This window comes from Passer domesticus, chromosome 3, assembly GCF_036417665.1.
Source record: "Passer domesticus isolate bPasDom1 chromosome 3, bPasDom1.hap1, whole genome shotgun sequence".
Classification (NCBI taxonomy): Eukaryota; Metazoa; Chordata; class Aves; order Passeriformes; family Passeridae; genus Passer; species Passer domesticus.
Genome location: NC_087476.1, coordinates 67,653,967 through 67,674,379, shown reverse-complemented (window position 1 = coordinate 67,674,379; position 20,413 = coordinate 67,653,967). Strand labels below are relative to the sequence as shown.

General features: G+C 39.1%; 1 protein-coding gene across 12 annotated transcripts in view; it reads right to left on the bottom strand.

Moving 5' to 3' along the window:
* The window catches only part of RGS7 (regulator of G protein signaling 7), a 260,123-nt gene that overhangs the window by 229,882 nt on the left and 9,828 nt on the right, over nucleotides 1-20,413 (bottom strand). For 4 of the 12 annotated variants that reach the window (XM_064413715.1, XM_064413714.1, XM_064413712.1 and 1 more), the window contains exons 1-2: nucleotides 2,901-3,288; nucleotides 1,764-1,875 (exon numbers count right to left, since the gene is read on the bottom strand). The exons of 1 other annotated variant lie outside the window; for it this stretch is intronic. In XM_064413715.1, coding sequence (XP_064269785.1) covers nucleotides 1,764-1,841 — 78 coding nt within the window. In that variant the 5' untranslated portion in view covers nucleotides 1,842-1,875; nucleotides 2,901-3,288. Of the gene's footprint in view, nucleotides 1-1,763; nucleotides 1,876-2,900; nucleotides 3,291-20,413 lie in introns of those variants that run through there. 7 more of the 12 variants (XM_064413719.1, XM_064413718.1, XM_064413720.1 and 4 more) reach the window with 5 other exon arrangements.

Genomic DNA, 20,413 nt, shown 5'->3' with positions numbered 1-20,413 from the left:
AAAACCAAATAGGGTAGGTAATGCTGTAGTAGATCAGTACTTTTCAAAGTTTAATACTCAGAGCACAACTTGTGCTCTTAGTGACATAGTGACAACAAGGGAAGGACCATGGCTGCACTGAAGGACACAAATTCCTATCATCCCTTTACAGATGTATTGCAGAGAACAAAAGAGGTGCTTGATGTCTTGATTTGCTGAGCATACACTTGAGGTGGTGTGTCCTATTCCCACTCCTCATTTTCAAGTCTCCTGTGCATCACCAGGACTCTCATCACTTGCCTCAGCTGTTCCATTCAATCTGGATGCTGCTTAGAGGTGAAGCTGCCTGGAGGCCATGATAAATTTTGGCATGAGGTCCTACTAAACACCATAGGTCACAAATTTTACCAAACTCACCAAAGGAAGAGAAAAACAGTTTCTCTGTGTCCTAAATAAGCTGAGAAAAGACCTTTTTGCCAGCACTGAAGTAAATGACAAATGTGGAAAGATTCTGTTTAGAAAGATCAAAAACCTACAATGAACAATATAAGGTCTGGTATATTGCTTTTTCACATGTGCAGCATATTTTCATGTATGCAATTGCCTTTTGAAACACAACTGTGGTGTTAATGGCAAGGTAATCCCGTGTTTTTCTAGATGTGCATTTGTAGAAGGATAACCACAGTTAGGTTCACAAGTTCATTCACTTATGTAAAAAGCAACCTAATTTCACAAAATAGCAGATAGAACAAACTAAGTGAAATCAGCAACATATCTGAAAACATGAAGAGAAAAAAGCATGCATCACACTTCGAGACTATTTTTTAATTTCTGGGAAAAGAACACTTACCACAGTTACTGTTTATACTTCAGTTCACCTCAAAGACTAAACTGATTATATATCAGATGTTTTCTATTACAGTTAAGGGGAAAAGTCAATGCCTCTAACAAAGTAAAGTATTGATTTTTTTCCACCTGGTAAAAGCAACCACAAACAAGTTAAGAAGCACTGTGTTCTAAGAACAAACAAGCAGTTGTATAATTACTTATTTCAATTTGCAACAGCAAAATTATTTTTTCTCCATTATTATTGGAATTTATGTTATTCTTTCTTCTTAGATGTAATTAAGGCTTTTTGAAAAAAAAAATGTATAATGCAAAATCTCCAAGCATTTACTCTCACTTAAATTAATGGATAATCACTAAATAAGCCTCACTATTAGAGTTCAATACTTAGAAATTTAGTGTATTGATGTGGTAAGAATAACTACACTAGAAGCCTTACCAGAGAAAAATTCTAAAGTATATGTTTTTGGGGGAATTTGACTTGTGGCAATCACAGTTAAGTGAGATCTTTAATCAGTTTTTCCCCTCATATGAAATAATTTAATGGTTCTGACTTCTCTGCACAAGACAGAAATACTGTATTGTATGGTTGATATTTAGATTTAATACATATGAAATAATTTTACACATAAACTTTAAAAGTGAACACTTGACCTCAAAACATGATCCAGTCTCTGGCACATCTCCACCATCACATATCATATGTGTCAATGCAGAAAGTGACTGAAATACATCACATATCTCAAATTGAAGAGCAGCTGCTTCTGAACAAGATGCAAAGTTGACGTGTGCAAATTTTACCATTTCAAACCATTCAACAGATACAGTCATTTCTCTATTCATGAAATTGGAGAAAAACAAAAATAATGGCTTCACTTGCTAGGCAAAAAAGTCCAGGACTTCACCTTCCTCAGCTTTTGAAAAACACAAAGGCTTACCTTTCTGTACACCAGCATGTTTGGGGACTCATCAGCCACCCCATTGCTGCTTTGCCCATAATTATTTCCTTGTGCCATGTCCCACAAATTTGATCCGCTTTTGGTTGTTGCACTGTAAAAGGTAAAAGTGGTTTCAATAGGGCATCGCCTCAGGTCTCCTTGCTTCCCTGATGATTAATGGACCTGACTTTCTACCAACATGTTATCAAAATCAGTGTATGCTCTCACTCCAATAGATATTTACACGGGAGCGAAGCTGCTAATTCGCCATTTACTGTCATTACTCTCTTTTGCCGGTAAATTATGGATGTAACGTGTTGATCTAATTTAAACGTTAATGAATTGTCACCGGGAACAGCTCCCTGACACACCGCTGAGCACCACATCACACAGACGCCTCCTCACAGAGCGCTTCTTCCTCCCCTGCGCGGGGCTCAGCAAGGGACGCTCTGCACCTTCCAGCCCAGTTTTGGGAGGGCTGACTCGGCCCGTGACGTGTATTCAGCAGTGCCCTCCGCTCGCAGCTCGGGTCGTAGCAACTTTCACAACATTCAAACGCACGAAAAGCAAGCCAGACGCTTTGAACCTCCCTGTAATTCACCAGCACATCTGTGCTCGTACATACGCCGGGGCAGGGGAGCAGGTGACGAGGGAAAATGAAGAAATAAGCCAGAACACTGTTCCGGTTGCTTTCACCTACTTTCAGCGCACTTTACCGCCAAACACCGGCTCCCTGCCAGCCCCGTCTCCTCCCCGCCCTCCCCCGGGTCACACGGGAGCTGCACGAAGCAAGAGCTCGGATCATGCCGTAGCTCCGGCTTTGCACGCAGGTGTAAGAATGCGCTCCATCTACAGACCACACCGGCGGATGCGGAGAGCCGCCGAGCCCTACTCCAAGCACTAACCTCCCGAGCCCTCCCCAGCCCCGGAGACGCCCCGCGTTCGGGCTTGGCTGCCCCCATCCTCCCGCAGTGCCCGGGGGTGCGCGGCTGCGGGCGGCCAAAGGCCGGGCAGCGCGGCTCCCCCGCGGGCAGCCCGCAGCTCCAGCACCGCGGACAGCGGCGGCACCGCCCGCGGGCCCGGCGGGAGCGGGGCCTCGGCTGCGCGGCGGGGCGCGGAGCCCGCCCGCTCGGTTACCTCCTGGGCCAAGGTCACTGCGCGCTGGCCGCGGCTCCCCGGCTGCTCCCGCTGCTCGTGGCGCGCCCCGCGCGGTGGGTGTCAGCCGGCGGCGGGCGGAGGGACGCGGCGATCGCTCATCACACACGCACACACACGCACTGCGGGCGGAGGCGCCGCTGCCGCCGCCGAGGCTGCGGCTCTGCCGTGCTCTGCCGGAGCGGCGGCAGCTCAGCTCCCTCCCCGCAATGGAGCGGCCGTCACGTGGGGAACGGGCACGTCAAAGGTGCTGCCGCCGCTCCGCCACACAGCAGCAGCTTTCCTCCTCCTCCTCCTTCCTCCCTTCTCCTCCTCTTCCTCGGCGCACTAGGCTCCCTCACCGAAAACAGCGGCCAAGAAACTGCAGCTGCCAGCAGATCTGGCAGCAGCCCCTGTAAATGAGATTAGGCATCACTGGTGGGCTGGGCAGGAAGAGAATGTGGGCTAATGGGATGGGGAAGGAAGAGGGGAGTTGTTGGGGAAACTGTGTCACCTCCTTCATATTTCTTTACTGACAGCAACAGGGAATCTGCCTCTTCCTCTGTCTGATGCTGTACATTTCATGTATATTTTTCAGTGAAAACTAAGGAGAGCCTGTGCTCTGTTGGCACTGCAGACTTCCCTGAGCAGTGGAACAGAGAGAGCAGAGAGTGAACCTGTTCCAGGCAGACAGGAAGAAACCCTGAGGACACCTCAAGTCCCACCTGGGACTTGCCACGTCCTAGGCAACTGCCTAATTTGTGAAGGCCTCACACTGGCTACGATAAAAGAAAAAAGATCAAGTCTCTCACTCTTACTTGCCCATCATATGCAGACAAGAATACTTTTGCAATACCGCTTTTGCAAGGGGGTTGAAACGCCCAGAACTCAACATCCACAAGAACACAAGGTACTTAAGTGGTTACACTTTGGTATATTTTGCTTTAGAAGTGTCTTTTCTGGAAACAGTAGCTCTTATTACAAGAATGATCTTGCAAAGGAATCTTCTAATGTACACTGCACCTTGTGGAGTGTGTGCTGGTAAATCATGCAATTCAAGCAGAGGTTTCCATGCACACTGGGTCACCTTGACCCTTACTCATTCTACCTTTCTCGCATCTCTGAGAGCCTCAAAGTGACACTATCCTGCAATAAGTTTGTTATTATCATCTACTGCAACTACTTTTAATTACCCTTCCAAACTTTGCAAACACCTTGAGATATTTTAACAGAGAATGTGGTAAATTAGCTCAGACAACGATAGGAAGTCACATTGGCAACAACAAAATGAAGGAAAAAGGACAGAAACTATCTGGACTTTTTGGAGAGCTGAGGAAAGGAAGACATAAGTTTGACAATGGTACTAGAATGAAGACCATATTTCTTTCTTAGTAAAGAAATACGATCTCCATCACAAATAGGAATGTTTTTCAGAGACAAGTTGTAAAAGGTGAAATGACACAATAAGAATCATCAACTGTCTCCAGTGAGATACACTGGCTGCAAAGAAAAGGAGCTCTGTAGCAGACAGACACTGCATCTCAACTTCGATAGCGGAGAATAATTTATCATGTCACAACGAAAAGGAAGTGTGAAAACAAATGGTGTTAGAAAACAGAACTCTGGAGTTTTGAGGTGGAAGAGAACAAGGGAAAGAATTCAACAGCACAAGCATAAAGTGAACAAGTATCAATATTGAAAGTATTTGGCAGAGGAATTTATTAAACCAAAGATTAAACAGAGAACTAAGACCTGTTTCCCACTAAAATTCACTTCACATACAATAGCATCTTAGTGAGGCTAATAAAGTAAGGATCAAAATATTAATTTTCCAACAGATTCTCTGATTCAGCCCAGTCCACTGTTGAGAAATGGGAACCAGCAATAAAGACTTCAGTGTATTTTCACACAGACATCCCAGAGGAGCAGCACTCAGTGTTCAGAGCTCAGCAATTTGACTTTGCAAGTCTGACAGGTGCACTAGAGGACAGGGAAATGCCTCCCAAGATCTGCTAAGAACACAAGTGATGCCCTTGTGGTTGTATGGCATCAAAATAAACTCAAAATCTTATTTATCAGACTGATGTTTAAATTTCTTTTTCAGAGTAAAAATGGGAGCTGCACAAAATATAATTCAAATATAATTTTATGCTTAAAGAGGGGTAGGAGGAAAATCTTTAAAAATATTGATAGGACACATATTCTTTCCACTTGTTCTGCCAGGCACTAAACATAGTAATTGTGTTAAAGAGCATAAAAATCAAACATTAGCAAGTTTCCAATGTGATCAAACATTTGTTTTCTTACTCTGACTCATTTTGCTGTTAATGTAAGGGACAAAAAAAAAAAAAAAACCAAAAAAAACACCAAAAAAAAAAACCCACATAAAATTAAAGCATTTTCTACTACAATTCTTGGACTACCTACATGAAGTTACTCAAAAGCTGACTTCAAACTACCTACTTGCTATAAGATATTCTGTGAATAGACTTTGATAGCAGTGATGTGTCTTTGGAAAGCTCCCCAACATAGCTGACTAATTTAGACAGCAACATTTTCCAAGCTTTTATTCTCTGAAAATGTCCTTAAAACTAAGGGCAGAGGCATACCCAACTGAGTTAGGTTTTGGCTATGCTACCTCCAATTTTGCCTTTGCTTTAACTTTGTTTTAACCATTGTGATTATTTTCCAAGTAAAGTAAAATATAAAATCCTATACTAATAGACAAAGTTTATGTATTTTCTTTGAAAATAATCAAATTTTAATAACATAAATGCAGTTCTAAAGCAGAGAAATTACTTGGGCCCATGGAAGTCAATAGGTATTTCTCCAGTAACATCAAAAAGAAGTTATTCCAATTTTTAATTTTGTTCTCAGAGCCAGAGGAATACCTTAAACATCTTAGTCATGTATCCCACAACTACAGACCTGCTACACTGAAGCACAACAAAATTTTTTCACCAGCATGTCCACTGTCTAAATGAAGTAGAACTCTAAACCCTAATGGGGTTAAACAGAAGACCAGAAACTACCCAACAGAATTTGCTTTTTGCCATCATTTTTTGATGAAAGAGACCCTGGGCTGGACTACTTTCATAAATACAAGTAGAAAGAAAATAATTTATTTAAAAAACATGTAACGGGATAGTCTCATTCTATTGTACTTGGGTGTGTTTGTTCAATAGCCTATAAAAAGCTTTAATTCATAAATTACTTACACATCTTTCCCATGCTGAAAGTCATCACTTATCTCATATACAACCAGCATTAGCCTCCCCAGAAAGCACGGTCTGCCAGAAGAGGAAAGGCCTTTTCAAAATGCAAGGCAAAACTACTCATTAATAAAACAAAGATGATGGGGAAAGGCTGCCAAGGGGCAGCTTTATCTAACAAGGCAATAAAGTACACATGATTGAGTAAGGTGGTGACTACATTTTCTGTGTTTAGCTTTCACAGTCAGTACAACTCAAGTATTCCAGTAACATCACACGCACGTGGCATTTTTAAGTAAAAATATTACGTCAGGATGTGTACAACAATCTATTTGGATATGATCAGAAATTTTGCTGTCTGTCCTGCTGGCCAATGCTGTAGCATTATGTCAGTATGCCCCCTATATCCATCAATTTATCTTGTCTTATGCCTAGACTAAATGTTCCTTGGAGTAAAGACATGCTGTGCAAGCTCTTATCACAGCATGATCTTGTTCTATGACCAAGTTTTTAAATCTTTAGAGCATTATAAACAATCACATTCAAATTTACTAAAATAATGTAAACATGCTAACTGAACTCTAAACACTGACATGAGTTAATATTGTGCTACCTTAAAGTATAAGACCCAGGCTTTTTTTTCACTAGCTGGTTAAGCACAAAGACAACTTGCCTACTTTAATCAAACTCGTGTATTTGTGACCCTACCAATCCACAAGTGCTTCACTGCCAGGCTCTGAGCAGGTACCTAGTGATTCCAGGCCCAGCCTTTGGCCTTTTTGATGAGATCTGAACACCTGCTCCTTGCAATCAATCTGTTTAATGTAGGTCTTCAAATGTCATCACGATGATTACAGGCCACAATATATATTTTCCAGAACTGAACCCAGGACTGACTTAGAAACTTCACCACATTCTTCATTTTTTTACGCTCTAGGAATTTGGTTTGTCATCTACCTTACAACTCCATTAAAATGTTAATTACCTTTGTCAATTTATGATGCTGACAAAGCTATTGGTGTTCTGGCAGTTGGGGAAGGAGTTAAAAAACAACAAAAAGATATTTTTAGAACATAAAAGAAGGAGGTAACTAAAAAGAATTCTGGGTTTAACAAAAAGAATTCTGATCTGACAGGTAAAAAAGTTGCGGACAGACAATTTCACAGGAATGCAAAATTATTAGACATAAGGAAAGGCCATATTTCCATAATCTTTTTTAAGTGATAGATAGATAGATAGATTAGATAGATAGATAGATAGATAGATAGATAGATACACACACACCCCCAGGGAGACCACAGTACAATTTACATATATTTGAAACCTTAATGCAACAAATTTTATTCCTTACTGTTATTGTAACAGAAAGTCCACAGCTACATAGAATTTTGTATCAATGTAGTGGCCCACCAAAGCTATCCATGGAAAGTCAACAGCTTCTCCCGACAAAGCAGAACAATGTCAAGCAGTTCCACTGCAGTCCTGACAATTTATCCAGCTGTAACTTCACCCAGAAGAGGGCAGGCTTTCTCAGACAAAGAGAGAGAGGCTAAGATAGCTGCCTGACACACTACTAGGATTTTTTTCCCCTACTAAGAGTTACCTCAACTGGCTATACACCATCATTTCATCAAAAAGGGAGAGTGTTTACAGAAATAAAACATCACACCATGTTCCTTTAAAACTGCCTGGAAGACCTGTGATTAATAAGCCCTGATCTTACAGTAAGTTACAAGCTGGAGAAATCAATCAAGCACAGAGGGATAGAACAAATCTGCAGGGGAGAAAAAAAATAAAACAAAAAGATAGAGGTTTCAGTCAAATTTGGATCTCATCATAATAACAGCCTTAATTCAAGCACAGTTCTGAATTCTGGTCTCCTAACTTCCAAAATAGCTCTTGGGGATGTTTTCCATTTTGTGTAAAAAAATTATTATTGGCACAGAACAAAACCTGAGTTCACAAAATGGGACATTTTGTCTCTGCTTCAGATAAAATAATTAAAATAAGGGTGTGCTGCTCTCAGCATCTCTTATCACTTGGTATTTACAACACTCTCCCCAGAGGCAAAGACGAGCAGTTTATAGATTAATATCTGCATCTTCAGATGCCACATACTTCACATAGGAGTGTCCAATTACTGAGCAACTTCATACAAAGTAAGGAAAGAAAACACAGTGATTGTGGTTTTGTAAATTTAGCTACAATGCTTTTATTCCAAGCTATTAGCTTAATTCAATCTGACAGCAGTCTCAGGTTAAAAAAAATACCCATAGTATTTTTTTTCTGACTAAACCAATAAAAAACTCCAACAAACCACGGAACAGGCTCTTCCCCTTCATTCCTCCAGAAAATCTCTCAGGCAGGCCTGATTCATATGACAGCACTTGCTCAGATCAAAATAGAATAAGCCACTTATTAAGGATGAGTTAGGAAGACTTTGATTTAGAATCCTTTGGCATGAAAGGACCAGAGAAAGGAGGACACAGAAGCCCTATAAAGGGAGGGAGGAAAGAGTACCATGTGTGAGAATGCCATGGTTACAGACCAGGACAGATTAATTGTCAAAACTCCTCCTAACAGAATTAACAGGAAGCACTGAGAACTAGCTGGAGAAATAATTTGTGTGGCAAAGAACTGAGCTGATAAATAAGAATAGTGCAGCAGAAGAAAACAAGGAGAAAAACAAAATCCAGAAACCCTCACACTGGTGACAGTTAGCAGGGCATGGTTCTTGCAAGCTGTTGAAATGGTTTCAGGGGAAGATATCTTGAAAGTGTTCTGAAGGAGCTACTGAGAAATTTGGAAAAGTAGAAGCTGTCCCTTATTGTATCTGATCTCATCCTCTATATGCAGAGATAGAATTTCTAGAAACTCCTGTTAAATAGGTAAATGGCAAAAAATGCAGACTTCTGCAAAAAAGGCTGACTTCTGTAGGTTTTTGTCAGTTCTCACAGGTGTTTTATCTTACTAAGAAACAATTTTTCTACAACATACCTTTCAGACTACAAGAAAGCTTACATGTACCACAAAAATAATAAAAACTGTGGTAGCTATCAAGTCAGGAAATAGCTTCAAATGTCAGCAGCACGCCATCATAGGTAGCTTGCAAGTATCAAACTTGCCTATGCAAGCTACTACTGAAATTGCCCACTTTGCTCATTCCCTCCAGCAATCAGAGTTGATGTGACTTAATCTCATTAATTCACTGAGCTGAATGCACTGGAGAAAAAGAGAGCTCAGCAGTTTAACCAGCTTCGTTCATCATTTTTCTTTCCTTCCCCCACCTTTCATTTTGAAGTTCCCCCTATCATTCATGAATTCCCTGCCTCATATCCACAGAATGGAATAAAACAGCTTTTTTCCCCCAAGGTTGCTTTGTTTTTCTAAATGCTTAAATCAGACAGAATCAATTTGCTGATTGTGCATCCCAAACTGAACCAATTTATATCCAAGTACACACAATAAATATAGTCATTCTCACACAGGAAATGAATGGAGTTTTCATTCTTTAAAACTCTATATAGTATCTAGGCTGAAAGGAGAGCTTTATTTTTTAAATCATTCTCCAGAAACTCAAAGGACTAAAAATTACAAAAAGGGAATAAGCAGGTGTCTATAATGGCTAAATAGTCCCATTTAACAACAACAAAACAAACAACGACCAAAAAAAAGTAACAGAACCACAAAACAGGGATGTGGGTTTGCTGAGTTTTTTTCAAACCACAGTATAAACTCAAGCCCTTCCCAGAATGCATTCCTTACCACAAGATTGTTTTCCTTCGGCCTACAAGATTATTAGCAAACATTCAACTTCTATACAATTTCTCCAATATTTAAGGAAACTTCCTTAAATTCCAAAGTATACATGCATAGTTCAAAACAGGTGGCTGAGAAAACAAATTATATTTATTTTTAGAAGACTGCAAAACCCTTGGCTGTATTATCTAAAATTGTAACAAGCCATTTCTTTTTGAAAAATAGTATACCTAAACTAGCTATAGATTCAGTAGTTCAAAGTAGTCAGTCAGAATAGTTGAGACAGTCAAGAAAAAACCCATTTTTTACTCACTGAATCTAAAATATTGGAAGCCTCAGCTTACAGTATTTTAGATTCAGTGAGTAAAAAATGCATCTTTACTAAACTACACTGTAATATAATATCAAGCCACTTTGCAAGCAAGGAAAAAAAAAGCAGCCTGAAATACCCAGGCAGTGAGGAAAAACAAGAAGGAAATTAAAAGAGCAAGACATGTAGGAAAGGAAATCTGATTTTGTGTACTGTCTTTCCAAAATGTCTGAATTTTGGTACTGTGCACAATATCACTCTCCAGTCAAAGAACTGATTAACACAAGGATATATGCATTTGGCTTTGTCACTAGGTTTTACTTCAAGTACAAGAAGCAGACACTAAAGCCTGATAAGGTATGTGACAGATAAAATGCTCAGCATGAAAGAATTACTTTCTCCCCAGTACAGCCATGGTTTTTATTTTTTGCAGGAGAACGGAGACAGACAGGAGCAGGAAAATAATTTGGTACTAAAGAAAGCAGAGCTTTCCTGTGCTAGACTGGGAACTAAAATTTCATGCAAGGCTATCAGGTGTCCAGCATGAGATTTTTACAGTACAAAGGCTTGTCTTATGTGGGAGGAAAGAAAGATATTTAGCCTGTGGGTAACAGAAGAGAGAGAGAGAGAGAGAGAGAGAGAGAGAGGGAAAAATTAGTAAAGAGGTCATAACATTGAAGGCAGGAAGGTAGCGTGAATACATCCAGACTGGAAAATGATCCACAGTGGGGAAGGACAGTACTACTTATTAAATAAGGAAGCAGAGTAAAACCAGATTTCACTATCTCAATGACTGTATGAAACTTATGCAGCTTTCAGTGGTAAAGTAAGAGAATAGACTAAGACGAATGAGAGGAAGCAAGGAAGACAATTCAGAAAGCAAGCATTCATCCCACTTTCTCTGCAAATTGGTTAGATTTTCAGGATAAAATTAATGAGATAAAAACTAAAACTTAATCCAAGAGTACTGAAAAAAATTGAATGCTATAGAAAAGAAGAATGCACCTGGCTATTCACCTCAACACAGAAAAGAGACTCAGGGAGTCATAGGAAACCAAAATACTTGGAGATTGGACAAAAAAGAAAACAATGAGCAATATAGGTACAGAGCAGAAAGAGTCTACTGTTACTGGACAAGGACAACCAGTCTTTAAATTTGATTGACAACATCTATTTCCTGACTAAAATAATAAGGGAACAAGTTCCGAGCAACTTCCAGATTAGGACAGCACGGCTTTGTAGCTACGAATAAATATAGCTAGTAAGGAACAAAACTGGTTGCGAAAAATGAAAAGCTAATTTATTAGTCTAAGCCACAAGGGATTTCAGGGAGTTCTCTATAGGCAGAAAAAGCCACAATAGGGTAGCTAAAAACCTCAGTAAATGGCTTTTATGTGTCAGAGGAAACTGAAATTTACAGTCACAAACTCAAAGCACTGTTCATAGTTCTTTCACACTCCCTCTCTTGTACAGCATCTTGTCACCTGATAGTGCTACAGGATGGCAATGCAAAGGTTCTACCCTGTACATTTGACCTCATGATACTATTTGCTCTACATTCACCAGCTGGATACACAGTATTGAAATAGATGTCATTTTATGTCATTATAATGCACTTATGTCTAGCACAAATTCATCACAGACTGGGGTCATATTTGATAGCGGAAGAATAAACAGAAGTGAAATCTGCCTTCAGCTCGGTTCACCTGAGACCAAAAGCTCACTGAGCAAAAAGCAACAATCAAGACACATCCTGGCATACAGCAGACATTCAGGGGGACCAGTGATTAGGTCCACAGACTCAGCCACAGCTCTTCCCCATTGATTTCACGCTTCTTTTCTCAGTTGTTTGGAGATTATTTCTATGGCCATATTAGCATTTCAGTTGTCATCATTGGGAGTATTTTTCATTCTCCTAAAGCATCAAAATTTGCAAACACACAAGGAGAAGGACCTTGAAATATGGAACCAACCCTACAATTTAGACTGCAGCAATCACTTTCCATAATCACTTTCAGAGCAAACTTTGTCAGATATGAAACTCACATCCAGGAAGCAAACAGCAAATATAGAAATGTAGGTACACATGCTAACCGAACTACGTTTTTAGCCAACTAAATATAGTTTTGGTTTAGAGAAGCATGTTCCAGTATATTGTTCCTGATGCTGTAAATATTGTAAGAGTGCTTTGCCAGTCACAACACAGCTATTGATTGTCCTTCCCAGCTTCATCCGCAAGGCTAAACACAATATCCCAGTAATTTGTATGCAGGCATCTGTGACAATGGAAGGTCAGTATTTGTTATTAGAGTAGAAATAAAGTCATGAACTCAGACAGATGAGGATTAACAGTAATGTGAAAATGCTTCAATTCTAAATGTCACCAGGTAATAATGGCATCATTACAGGGTGCAAGTGCTGAATCCAGTTCCATCCTTTTCACTCTGGCCTCTCTCCATTTCACTGCCCAGCATTTGGGCAATGCTACCTGGATAACCTCTCCATGACAGCAATTCAGAGGGAAATGAAGAGGACAGAAGTCATACTTCCTCCTCCTCCTACACAGTGCTGATTCCCGACTCCTGCAGTCTGCAAAAAAGCAAAGAACTGCTGCTCTACAGTTAGTAGGGCAGTCTGTGGATGCAGGGAGTAGAGTGCTTTGAGGCAATGACTGCATGTCTAAGCAGCCAAATTTACACTACAGTTTCATTCTGGGACAAAAAATCCTCTAAGAGGAAGTCCTACAACTCCAGAGAAATGAGATGCTTTATTCAGCTTTTGCTACAGACTGTAATAGAGGCATCCCCACCTCACAGGCCCTTCCTTCCTTCTCAAACCACTATTGTCCTCCTTCCTAAAAGTGAAAATGCTATAGCAGTTTTTACTGATACCAAATATTCATAGCTTCAAGCATCAGCACAAGGAGGTGAGGAGTTTTGCTATTTCAACATACTAACTTTTCTGCAGTATTCCAAGATCCTTCTTCACCCAGCTCTCTTGCCAAAAAAAGACATTATTATTCTCACAGTGGAAGCCAAGTAGCTCTAAAACCTGTTTAAAGCAGTCTAGCAGAATTCATGTCTAGGAAAAAAAGCGCCATGATTAACAGGCAAGAAATCAGGTTTGACCTTCAAAAGTTCCAATAGGTCATTTAAAGGGTGGTATCTCTTCCTTTAAAAATAAATAATCACTTAAACAAATGCAACACTGATGTCTGAGCAAAACAAAGCATCTGTACCAACAAAGAAACCTGTCCAAATGGTAAAGTTCAACTGGCTTCACTGAACACTGACGAAATATTTCTGAAGATTTTCTTGGAACGGTATCTAGAACATTACAATTAAACATGTGAAGCAGTAAAAAAAGGAATGGAAAAGGGAGTTTTCTAGGGCATCAAAAGTGGGACACAATGTATGATTAATTTTTTTTCAGATCTTTAACTTTTAAAAATGTGTTTAATTAAAAGAAACATATTCATGCAGTTTAATGTAGCTCAGGTCACCAAACACTTTGCAATTTGTAATTATTAACAATTTTAACTGCCTCTGAAAATTAAATTAGAGGGCTTGGAAAAAAAAACAAGAATCTTCACCACTCACTTTGTAAGCAAACATTATTTACTGTATCCACCTCTAGGTACCAATTTACATAGTTCTTAATATCTATAGCAGTGGGATATAATACCAAGATTTGGGTCCAGGGTCTTGTTTGGCTATCTCTTGTTCTAAACAAAGAATTTCACTTTCTGCCAATTAAAGGACAAGCATATAAACCATAGACTCTTCCCAATTTATTTGTCAAAGAGATGGGGAAGAGATTGCAAGTTTGATTATCAGAGAAAAATCTCCATTACAGACCATTGGAGGGCTCTAACTCCTAGCCATGCTGCCGGCAGCATAAGTCAGTTATGGGTTGCTGAGAAACTACCTTCCTCCTTTCCTGTGTTGCTTCCCTCGTTAAGAACTCACTGACTTCACAAAGCAAGTGCTAACTGACCTGAAAACCCATTTCTTGTGTAGAGAACTCAAAGTCCAACTTGCTCACTGGTGCCTGAATTTCACCCTTCAGCTACAATGTTGAGATTGAGTGACTGGTGCAGAGACAGCAGCCATCCACTTTCCTTCCTCTCTCCAGTTTTCTTTCTCTCAGTCCTGAACTTTTTATTTTTTTAATACCTTCTGTATTGGTATACTGACTTTTCAGGCTACCAAGGCAGGCAGGAGCTCAGGAGCACTCAGAGTATCAGCACAGGGCTCCAAGCAAGGCACACCTTCCCAAAGGACAGAAAAATCCAGAAGTGTTTCTCAGGACAGCTGCAACTTCCTGATTTGAACAGCAAGACCCCATAGGTGAGGACAGGCTTAGTAATTCCACAGCTTTCAAAATCCCATTTCATGGCAATCTCCTGAGAAACCACAGCTCCCCGAGGTAGAGTAAGGAAAAGGGTTTTCGTCTCCAGACCCTGTGGAATCCCACCTGAAAAGGCTTCTTGGAAACCTCATTCCAGCAGCATCCTAAGGAGCCAGTGAGCTTGTTTCTGACACATAACACAACAGGAGATTACTATGGGGGAGAAAAGTGCAATTACACAGGTGACAAATGGGAGCAGGTCATTTAAAATGTGTTACTTGGCAAACAGCACTAAGACAGCCACTCTGGCACAGGGAGCAAAATAAAACTGAAAAATTTGCGGGTATGAAGCAGGCAGATGAATAATGAGAGACAAAGTTAGGGCCATGAATTTAAAGGAAAGAGACAATAGTACAAAACCTCTCTGGCCCATAGTAGGTCAAGTACAGCTAGGTAAAAAACAGAATAAAGCCTAACAAAATAGGATTTTATTGTCAAAGAGGGAGATGGGAACACAGTAAGAGAAACAAAACATTTTTAGCATGAAGATAGCCATTTCTTCCAGAAGAAATTAATCTTTCAAAAAAATGAGGCGTGGAATTCCTAGGATCATAGCAGTATGTTTTGCTTGAGGGAAAGAGACTAGAAAGAATGGCTTGTAAAAGACCCAAAGTACAGGGAAACCTGTGCAATTTCAAGAAGAAGATGCATTATTTTGGAAGCAAAAAATTGCATTTGCTTTGTATTTTGAGACATGTAAGGCAAGGACTTTCATACATTCCACAAATTATGCAGACCTGGATTTTCTATACGCTTTTAGGAAATTACTGTTTCTACAGGAAAATAATACTAGCTTTTCAAAAATCAGTGTTCAATACAAACCCTATCATAGGATTTGTGAGCACAGTTCCAGTAAAATGAGAGTGTTTAGGGAAAGGATGCTTGGAATTTTAATAAAAAAAAATACCTTCATAATTTAATTTTGGATTAGGTAAAATTGAAACATAGATCCTGATGCACTGACTAAATTCAAGTGCAGATAATTAGTCTAATTTGTGGAGCAAAGTAGAAGGTTAAGGAATCAGTTATTTTCTCTTGCTTCTGAACAACGATCAGTACTTGAATATCAGTGCTAAGTGAAGGTGATTTTATACATACAGCTGCGTTTCAAGTTGTTTCGGCAACTTCAGGCAAAATTTCCTGAATGTGCTCAGGTTTCTGAGTTCAAAACCTAAAGACAACACTCCATTCTCTATTTGCAGGTGGTTTAGCTTTTATTTATAAAATAAAATTAAAATTTCAGGTTTCTTTTTAAAAATACAGGCATTATTATTCTTGGAAAACTCTAACCACATTTGTTACCTTCAACTTTTGCATACTTGATACAGACCCAAGTTAACAGCCATCCCCTCCAAGATACTTCTGGTTCTTCTACTACTTCAATTACTGAAAATAACTCCAATTATTTTAATAATTGCATCCTTTAAGACCTCAGTCCTATCACCAAGTCCTTGTCTTGCTGGGACATAGAACTGCATTTCTATGGGAAATGAAAGAGGCTACTACTCTCCATTCACTTACTTTGGCAAAGTGTGGCACAAAAGTCTGCATCCATATGGCTAATCTATACTCCCTCAAAACAAGGGGAGAGGTTTTTCTTGCTGCAAATGGTTGCTAGTCCATGATATCCATCACAAGATATTGTCCAAAAAAAAAAAAAAAAACCAAAAAACAATTGCCTCAGGTGAAAATTACACCAGGAAATTCACTGAATACACAGGGCAGGGCTGAAACACAACCCCTAGCCCTGCTAAGTTTCCTAACAGAGACAGTCTTAAGGCCCAAACTGATTATTTCTCCCTCACCCATCCATATTTCAGTCAGTGCACAAGAAGAAACACTATTACATCACGTGGAATGTCAAACAATTGGCTGGTGGAGCTGTAATCAAGGTCTTTTTAAAAAGACTGCACTCTCAAATTTTTCTGAGAGTGATATCATATTTTTGATGGTGCAGTGCAAAAGTAACAAGGTTTAAGATAACAGCTTCTTTATTCATCACAGTTTCTGTGAGTATTATACTTAGAATTATTTTCAGACTATCACATTAAAGATGCACTAAAGATGTGTGACTCCTTCCCGCTCCTTCAAAAAAAGATGGGAGGGGAGAGAGGGAGAAAAAAGTTGAACTAGAACAGTTTGTGAAAATGACAACACATCTAATACTGAAAAAAATCATAAAAGCAAGAGCATCCTTAAAATAACATTTTCAGTTTAATACAGATACTCTTTCTCATTTCCAAATTTAAGCAGGTATCCCTCCTACTGATTTTATGACAAGTTCTGTCATGTTGAGCAGTCTTTGGCTCTCTAGAAATGTTCATGCTCAGCATCTTCAAAAAATAGCTCTTGGTTGTTCTTGCTGCAAGAATTATTTGTTTCAGACTATAATTTCTCCTTTCCATTAACCAAGGCTCAGTTCTGTTTTGGATAAATCTTGATGTGTGAGCAAAGCTCCTGACTTATACTGTATCATGTAATTGTGCTGACAAGATTCACTTGTCAAGCTAAAACACACAACGGTAGGGGAATGAATAAGCAAGCATACAAAAGGCTGGTCATATCATCAAGTCATCTATTAAAGCTGTCTAGCACTTCTCTTGAAAGTGCTGAAATTGCTTAGAAACCTACCAAAAACTGTTGGGCTAAATTTATTCCTACAAAGGTGTTGGTTCTAGCCTGAGTTTTCCTGAAGACTTCAAGAAGATGGTGAAGGCTGCAGTGATTGGGCATGTCCTTGTCCTTGCTGTTTTGGACTGTTATCAGCCAAGCTAGAGGTCAGAGATCTTACCTTGTCAACCACTACCCTTTAGGGAGAAGCAAGTTGTGTATTTCACGTGAAGGTTCCACAAGAAATGGAGAGGAATAGATTTGGATGAAGAGCAAAGAACTTTCCTCCTGGAAAGGCCACCTCAAAAACTCAAGGAGAAAGCAATACTGATTCCAACAAAAGGACATGAACTGAGAATACGAGGCAGTAGATATTGGAACAGGGAAAGAAGATAGAAGTGAGAGCTGGTGCGTAGGCAGAGACAGATTGTACAGGAATCTGAAGGAGGACAGATACTGCTTTACACTGCTGAGTAATCCTGGCCACAAAGGTACCTTTCTCAGCTGTACAATCAATTTAGGCACATGGACAAATTATGACAAGTCTAAGAACAAGGAAGATTCAGGGGTGATTTTTACATGCTTGGACTTCCTGGGCTAAGGAGCGAACTCATTCACCTGTTGCATACACCCACTGATTTTCTAGGGTATTTTGGTGAAAGATAGTATCTGACATTTCCCAGCAAGCTCCCAGGTCACAAGCTGAAGACAACAGGAGGTGAAAAAAATGTAATCTAAGAAAATAAACAGAACCATTTATCTCAAGAATAAATACTTTCTTCCTCAAAACAAAAGGCAAAGTCTAAATGCTATCCTCCCTCCTTGAACTCGAAGAGCTGCTTTATTATATAACACATATAATTGAAGCAAGAATTTAAGACACACAAAAGTCTTAGAGCTACTTATATGGACATTCAAATAATATCAGATAAACATTGCTGTGAACTAATAACAAATGATTTATCAGTTAGTGCTCCTTTATATTTCTTCTATATATATATTCAGAACTGGCCACATGGAAACAAAATTGATTGGAACTACGGGGGGGAAATGTATGGGGTTTTATGTGTGGATTGGCAGTCTGAATTAGAATAGCACAAACTTTATTACTACACAAACCAACACTCTTTCCTTCTTAAGTGCAACCTTTAAATGCAGGCCCTTCATTCAGCAAAATATGAAACAGAATCTAATATTTTGTTAAGATCTATTTTCCCCCCTTTTAAACCTTCATTTTTACTAATTATAAAGGAGTACATCTAACTTATTACCTTATCTCATATTTTCACATCTAATGTTTTCTATGAGAATATATATGAAAGACGCAAAGAAACAAAGTATTTTTCTTGCCTCCTTTTGTCTGTAAATCATTTTGGCAGACTCACCTGCTCCAGCTCTCTGGAGGTATCTACTTCTTTCCATTAATCATAGTGGAAAGGTAGACAGCTAGCATAGGCTAGACACTGAACTTTCAGACTGCAAAGACTCTAACATAACCCTAGGTTACTTCCATTCAGTTCTATACTACATAAGAGTTTCTAACACTTTTCTGAAGTAAAAATCATACTGAAAGTCACTCAGTTCTTAAATCCTCCTGAGGTCAACTAGTACAATTCTGCACTTTTGACTTGGATACCACTACAGACCAGACACACACACACAAAAACTTGAAATACTGCATTATCTCCTTCAGAGAAAATAAGAGGAGAATTACTGAGGTGAACTGTATTTTCTGGTAATGAACCAAAGCCTGGGTTTAGTGTTTTTTCACTTATACATATTCAAACTTTTAAACATAGGTTGAAAGAATGAAGGCTTATAAGTTTATATGGGAACAGAATTAAGTAGTTCAAGAAATTCAATATTTCACAAAAATCTTTGTTACAAATTAATCTCTGAAAGGTAGTAAGTCAAGCCTGTAATGCCTTAGAGTTAACCCTTCCATATCCCCTTCCCTATTGCTATTAATCTTTAATTCAGTACACCTCCAAAAAGAATCATCTAGACCCTTGGGGAACAGAAGCTGGAGACAGTCTTCAGTGACATTCAAATCAAACCGACTGTCACAAAGAATAGTTAATGCCAAGTCAAAGTCTTTTAATGAGAACTTGAAAAAAAAAAATTACTTCTATTTTTAGCCTTTTTTTCATCTTCTCCTCAGTCATTTTCCTTGAAACAATTGAAACTAGCAACAGTCTGCCAAGTTTAATTTGAATACCTTCAATTTTCTATGCCTCTGCATTTAAGCAAAAGTAAATATGGGAAAAAATTAGTAATTCTCGTCAAAATTTTTCATTGGATTGTCAGAGAATTACAGCAGCAACATCACCACATACTCTGATATGTAATAAAATACAAATTATTATGTACCTGTAGTAGATTAAAAAGAAACAAAATCAATGCAAACAGAACTCATTGGGAAGACTGATAATCAAAAGCCTTGAACTGTTGCACATATGTTTCCTACATATTAATCCTTTTTTCTCCTTCCCCCATGTACAACAATATATTTACCTTTAGAAAACAAGGAACTCTTCAGAGCAGCATTATTGGCTGTACTTTCATTGTACAGTAGGAGCATGATCCACTGTATAAGTAAATATTACCTCAAAGTAAATACCTCACACAAATGTATTTACTGTGCACTTCTGCTTTATGATTTGTTCCAAGCATGCAGGCCCATTTGCTGCCACCTCTACAAGGATTACACTGCAATCAAAGCCAGACATCACTTGCCACCCCTAACCTGCCAGTAAACTTCATCATATCCAAAAAATCAGAAGTGGACATGAATGCTAGAGGGAGCAAATCTATTCATGAATATCTCATATTTGGCTTAATTTTCATTTATTTATTTACTTCAAGAAACAGAATATGTTTCTGTTCTGAACTTAATTTCCCATTTTATAGAAATTGGCTTATTCTGTCACCTTCTCCACTGCTTTTTAGTAACCTTAAAAGCAGAATCCTGAAGACTAAGTGAGAAAACACACACTGATCTTTTCCTGAGGTTATAACAGATGATACCAGAAGCATATTCGCATTTCTACACACAGCGTGATGGTTTTTCTTAAATAACCTGATAAATCCATACGGTGTCTGATCCTCTTGGTACCTAGCATGAAACATACACCTGGAAAATACTTGACTTCACCAGCATCATTACCTGCAGGAAGCTGCTCTTAATAGTTATATTTCTTATCCACCTCCCTCGT